This window comes from Etheostoma spectabile, chromosome 14 (assembly GCF_008692095.1).
Source record: "Etheostoma spectabile isolate EspeVRDwgs_2016 chromosome 14, UIUC_Espe_1.0, whole genome shotgun sequence".
Lineage (NCBI taxonomy): Eukaryota > Metazoa > Chordata > Actinopteri > Perciformes > Percidae > Etheostoma > Etheostoma spectabile.
Window position 1 is genome coordinate 3,222,308 of NC_045746.1, and position 6,776 is coordinate 3,229,083.

Consider the following 6,776-nt stretch of genomic DNA (forward strand, 5'->3'; position numbering starts at 1 on the left):
ATGTGATATTGATTTAGCAGTTTGGTGTAAGCAACTTTCAGTACATGCCAAACTTTCCATATATATTGCAACAAACTATATTTTACTAATTATAGCAGAAATACCTTGGAGAGTTTACAGGAGTCAAAATGATATAAAATGAAAAACAGCTCTACAAGAGACACAGCTTTGATCTGAAGCTATAATAGGTTGTGTTCACCTTCTTTTGATGTAGCCATTTTCTACAATAATTGATGGCAGAAAACTGTCAGCACTTATAGCAGGCAGTACAGAGCTTTTTTAAATCTGCAGTCTGACACGCTCTGCTCATTACGTTCATAAGTCATGACTGTGCTGTATTGATTAGAGGAAAGTTCCACCCTGGGGTAGTCTCACACTGTTGAAGAGAGACTCATCATCCTTTTCCAACAGTCATTCTGGAATAAAATGTTAAAATGTTCTTCATAATTCACCCTGAGTTTAAGTATGAACTTGTTGCATTCTGCTGTACTTAGTTTTTTCTAGTTAATACAAGGGGATTCAATGTGTTATACATGATGAAATGTATAGATCTTATAGATAAGATAACTACATCATTTTGGGGTGTATTTTTCCACAATTCCTTTCGCTTTTGTTTTGCTTTCTCCAATAAGATTAATTGGTTGCTAAAGTTTGGTTTCTCCCTTCCAATATTGATCCAATAAGCCCTTGGCTCAGCATTGATTACTGTTCAGAGGGACAAGCTCTCTCTGTGAGACAATTTTCCAATAGTGCTAGCTACTCCATTAAATACAGAGAGGACAAAACAATGTTCTCCATTACAGGCCCTGCATCCAGGATCAGTCAATGAATGATCTATTACAGACTAGCTCGCCACGCTTAGTGAGCTGGAGGGTCGTTAATGGAGTATTCACTTGGAAGGCTATTTGCAGGCAATTTGAATTCAATGCATATTTTCAATCACGTGAGGAGAGCGCAGGTGCATGTATGCCAGTAGCTGGCATTTGGTTGACAAATGGAAAGGAGAAAAAAGAAGCGATTATACGCATTTTAATGACCAAGGCTCTTTTTTGTAGATGCAAATGATGTCCTCATTTTAGTTAGGCACTGATTAGGTAGATGAAGAGAAGGTAAATATCACTGAGCAGTTCTTCCAACTCTACAGAAAATGTCTTTTCTTCGTATTCATATAAGATTATTATAAGATTATATTATAAGATTTTCCTTAAAACAAAGCTGTCAGACATACAATATGCATGAATACAATTTTAGTTTATATTATTCACATTAAGTTCAGCATTTCGTTACCATCTTGACTTCAGATAACCAATATAACCCTTTGACAAATATGTCAAGATCATACTTGTCATTGATTGCTCAACTCACAGGATGGGGCGGGACTGGAAGTCTTCCTGATTCATCCTTTCGGACTGGCGTATCTTCAGGATCTCTGTGTAGCTCAGGTTCTGCAGGCGACTCTTGAACTGGTCCAGAGAATTAGGCTTAAGAGTCAGCGCTCGCATTATCTGCTCCCTCACCACCTGCATTACCTGCAAAGGAGAAGAGGCAGAGAATGGCAAGATGAGATCATCATGGATAGAGGAGCCATACAGGACGTAGAAATAGTGTTTGTGTATATTGGCCACAGACAGAGTCTGTACAGTCAGGAAGTCAAAACTAACCCTCATCCTATTTTGGGGGGGCAGGGGAGCATATCAACTTCTTTTCACTAACCCAACAGGATTAATGTTTTTTTTCAGAACTGGTATAATCCAGTCTGGTGCACTGAGCCTTTAGAGGAAAAGAGCAAAGCAGAATAATTTGACTGTGGCTAGTCAACTGTTAGCGGTGACATGCATCACAGAATTGGACTATAATACCCCAGCTGGATAATACCATTAGTCTGGCTGTGGCTGCAAAAGCATGACATGAGTGGTGTTCCAAGTCATCAATCCCACTTGAGGGGTCTTTGTGATCAATGGAGGTAACAATACATTAGGAACACACTCTGCAACAACACATAAAACACATCACGCATGTCTCAATCAATTAGCCTGCCATGTATGCATTAATGTCAGGAGACAATGGAAGTCTCCGCACAGAACTCAACAGCAAAACAATATCAATCCATTTAACTGACATAGACCACAAACCAAAAGAAGATATTATCTGATGTTTATGCAGAGAACTTACAAAAAGTGGTCAGTTGGGGAAAACTGACAAGGTGATTTGTATTTGACATCTCAATAAATCTGATCTTAAAAATGTATCAACAGATTTTGTTTTAAATGACTTGCTCTAATATTGCTTATATATTTTAGCTTTGAGCCCTATACACTCATCTCAATTAGGATGGGGAAAGGAATTAAACCCCAGTTTGAGCTACTTTATGACATTCATTTTTACAGTTAATAAAGCACCAATTCTTATCAAAGTATAAAATCTCCTCAATCTCCTGCACATACACGAGCCTTTGGAAAATTAATCCTAAGCTTAAGTGACAGCTGCTTCCATTTAGCTTTGCACTCTGACAATCTGATATGCAGTGTGCATAACTATAATTGGAACACTAATATATCTCAAAAATGGATTCTATATTTGTGAAGGTATTCATCCCACACACAAGAGACTTAAATGGGAGCAAACATCATTCCTAATGTGCTGAAATTGTTCAAACACAACAGAACATCAACTGCAACAGCGGTTTCCCCTCAAAACTGAGAGCAGCTTACACAGCTCGGAACGATGTGGGCCTATAAATCCTGCTGAGGCATTATACGTGATATTTGGCTGTAAAAATAAACTTGACTCCATACCATTTCTCTATCGAGGTTGAGCAGCGCTGTTCCAGTTAATGGAGACAATGTGATGGTAGACGTGACAAGCAGCCCTGATTATGGATCAGCCTTGTTAGCAGCCAGCTGTGGGCCTGCGGATGCCGAATCACTGGATCAGATCATACTGAGATGGCAGAAATAAATAGACTGTCTTCTCTTCTGTTCCATTTGGTTTCACTATTGTATTTCTTTTTTCTCTGTGTGCCTTGTTGATCAAATGCTTGAGAACTCACAAGTATTTCCAGCCTTTGCAAACACTTCCTCACAACGCATAAACTCTATTGCAACAACAGACAATAACAGTTATGTGTGTCATGCATTTACTCAGAAGTAAATGTTTTTGTTTCTTAGAACTGTTTTCTTCATTACTATTCTATTCTGTTTCATCTGGGCTCCTCAACTTTAACAACCATGCCAAGCCAAAATCCCAAACATAGTCTTATGTAATATTGTTTTCACTGTTTACATTTACTGAAAGGTGATTACTCATTAACTTGCTAACTTCTGAATTCACACTAGTCAGACTAAGCCAGGGGTGACAGCATCAAAAATAGATGATTTGAGATGCCAAAAAGGAAATAAGAATCTTGAATCAGCATTGCGTTCACTGTGTAAAAAATACATTAAGATGTAGTCTGGTCCCCTTTTTAAAACGCTGGCACTGGTACAGTGAGGGTGCCCCAAAAAAGAAATTAACCCATTTTTCATTCTATATCTGATAAGCCCTGAAGGTAACGCTCAGCTCCCACCACAAGTAATTTTCTCACTGATTACACAATTTAATCCAGGGATTATTTTTTTTGGAATGAAAATATGTTCGGAGGCAGTGTATTCAGTGTATTTTCTAACAGGCAACAAATTGACCTTGAAAAACACACACATGACAACAGCAACAGAAAAGAGGACAGTTGGGTCAAATGGAGAGTTATTTAGAAAAGCAAACACAGCTTTTCTTGCCAGCTTATCTTAGAAATGAGCTTTTGTATATATTAGTGATCAAATGTGACAAACCATTCCAATCCTCCAGTTGATGTAATTCAATAATCACTTGCCGTCTAGATTTTTAATCTGTGTGACACACATAGTTGGAGGTGGAGGCTGGGGATGTGGCCTAGACCAACTGCCACTTTGCTCGTTTTCCTCTCATGGGTGGGCCAAATTCTCTGGGCAGGCAAAGCAGAAAAGGGCTCGGTTCAGACCTATCACCATTTCTAGCCACCAGGGGACCATAGACAGGCTGGGGCAATGAATATTAATGTTATAAAACCTCATTAAGTGAAATTTTCATGCCATGGGACCTTTAATATCCACTTCAACAGAAGCAGACAAAAGTTAAGATCATAATCTTGGTTGTTTAGATTTTTGGGTTGATTAAAAAAGAAGCGCTGCTCTTGGCCTTGTGTGCAGAACATTAACCTCATAAAATAATTTGAAAACCACTGTATACAGGTCACAGAAGACCACAAGAGAGCAAGGGTAGACACTTCCCCTCCCCGTAGGTCAGGACCTGTTTTAGATTAGATTAGATTAGATTCAACTTTATTGTCATTACACATGTACAGTACAAGGCAACGAAATGCAGTTTGGGTCTAACCAGAAGTGCAATACATAAGACCCAACTGCATTCGTTGCCTTGTACTGTACATGTGTAATGACAATAAAGTTGAATCTAATCTAATCTAATCTATCTTTAGGTGACTACGTGCAGATTCTGAGCTAAAATGTAGGCTTGTGGTAGCCAGTTATAAGAAGGATTTCATTTTGTTTATTCACGTGTCTGTCCCTTCCAATTCTATTAGTTTAGCCAGCCATAAAGACAACTGTCAATTTTTCCCTCAGCTGAAACAACGTTGAACTATTTATGTTCACTCTCACCGCTGGGTATCATCTCCAACTAACAGCAGATTTACAACCCCCAGCACCAACACTCAGCCTCCCCTCCTCCTGTTTGAGCTGAAAAATGAGCAGACAAATGGATGAAGCCACAGCTTGCAATCATGCTACGAGAGATTCATCACTCCTGTCCACTACTTTTAATGACAACTTCACAGAGTTGCCTATCATAAATTTCCATACATACACACTCCTATTATCCTGATAATTAAGTGTGTCTAGAAGGAAAATTTTCCCTCAAGCTTTTTAAAAATAAAAGAAAATTGTATAACAAAAAGTGAGATTTCATAACCATTTGCAGTCCCCCAAAACACCAGTTTTAAACCCTTAAATCATATAACTGGTAACCTTTTTAACACACATCTGATTGTCACCTGCAGCTTGCTTTCCAGCACTGGTGTTTTAGCAGAGCTGTCCCAAGAGAATGTTCATTAATATTCCTTGTTTAGAGTCATGTCTCTGGCAGTAAAACAATTCTGTTGGCCCATGTGGCTGCACTCATGCTAATTAACACCACGGATATTCATCAAGTTTAATACGAACACATGGTCCTTTCACAACAGGGCGGAGGGGCATTATGAATATTTGATGTGCTTCCTTCTTTTTCATCCGCTGATTGCTCAGAGAGCACCTTGGTAGAGGTGAGATTACGTCAGCGCTGGAACAAACTTTGCAAGCTGAGCTCACTAGGGATAAATTTAGGCTCAGTTTTGTACTGCAGTCATCTTTGCTGCACTCAGGGTGATAAGTGGAGAATTGTTCATTGTCCGAGCCGTTGTCTACATTTCCACTCATGCTCCCTAATCTCTTCCAGACAACAGGCCATGATTCTTTCTTGTAGCTCGTTAGAAGGGAAGTTAGACAGCAGAGCAAGTGTCAGTAAAAGTAATTAAACATTGTCCCATGAGCCGTCTAGCACAAGTAATGAAGAGCTGGCCACACAGACTCGTCTTCCACAATACTCCATCCTTACTCTTCTACTCTCTTCCTTTCAGTCTCTCTCCTAAAACATTACAGTTGGGCAGTTCCTCTTTCCTGAAGTCGTCCCGCCATCCATCATCGACAACGCATCGATGGTAACAAATTACCGTCCTCCTTCTCCGACCAATCGACTGTCGCCACTGCTTCATTTACCTAAGAGGATGCTAATGACATCATTTACTAGCTGTCACTCAAATGCTCACCCGCCATTCAAACCTGGGTGGGGAATTCTGGAGATTGTGCTGCAGAGGCACTTTAGTGGGCATGTAGGCAAAGCATGCCCACACAAAAAAGGAAGCTGTCACACAAATGTAAGAGCAGACGCACTTCAGAGTGCCTGTTTTCTTTTTTGATAAGCAGCAGAAAAAAAGAGAATTCAGGGAACCCATGTTCCACTTATTGAAATGGTAATTACATTCTCCCTCTCTGCAACCATGTTCAATTCATAATTATCTCCTTCAAAGTTGACCATGAGGTCATTGAAAATAAAACAATGCCACAGAGATGGACATATGGACATGAAAGGATGCCTGTCTCTTATCATGTACAGGGAATGGATTGCTGCTACGGTTTGCATTAAATTTAGAATAAATAAATAATTTAGAATAAAAAATAAGCGGATAAAAATGCATTGAATAAAGATGCAAAATATATGTATTAGAAGCTGACACGACTTCTAAGAAGCAGGGGTTGAAGATTCATGGCTCGACTACTAAACAGAAGGCAAAGCTGCCGTTGTCACTGTTAAATCATTTTATATTCTAATACTTTACCTACAAGCCCTTTTTGTCCATTCACTATGTAGGTAACAGATATTGTTTACTTCTGGTTAGGGTTCAAAATACACACTTTGAAAGGCCACGCCCCGCAACACCTTAAGTCTGATTGACTAGAAATTTCTCACACAGGTGAAGCTTAATGTGCTCTACAAAAAAGCCTCATGGATCATTAAGGTCCGTCTAGAAAAACTTCCCGCCATTTTGAAATTTTTGAAAAACACATTTTTGCCACCAAATTTTCAGTAAATCATCAATGGATCAAGCCTGTTACAAGTTGTATAAAGCATGTCCATATCTCAATTACTTT

General features: G+C 39.2%; 1 protein-coding gene across 5 annotated transcripts in view; it reads right to left on the minus strand.

Annotated features, from left to right (window-relative positions):
• Positions 1–6,776, minus strand: part of elmo1 (engulfment and cell motility 1 (ced-12 homolog, C. elegans)) — a 99,928-nt gene that overhangs the window by 11,603 nt on the left and 81,549 nt on the right. For all 5 annotated transcript variants that reach the window (XM_032534950.1, XM_032534947.1, XM_032534949.1 and 2 more), the window contains one exon: positions 1,366–1,529. In XM_032534950.1, the coding sequence (XP_032390841.1) occupies positions 1,366–1,529 (164 nt within the window). The remainder of the gene's footprint in view (positions 1–1,365; positions 1,530–6,776) is intronic.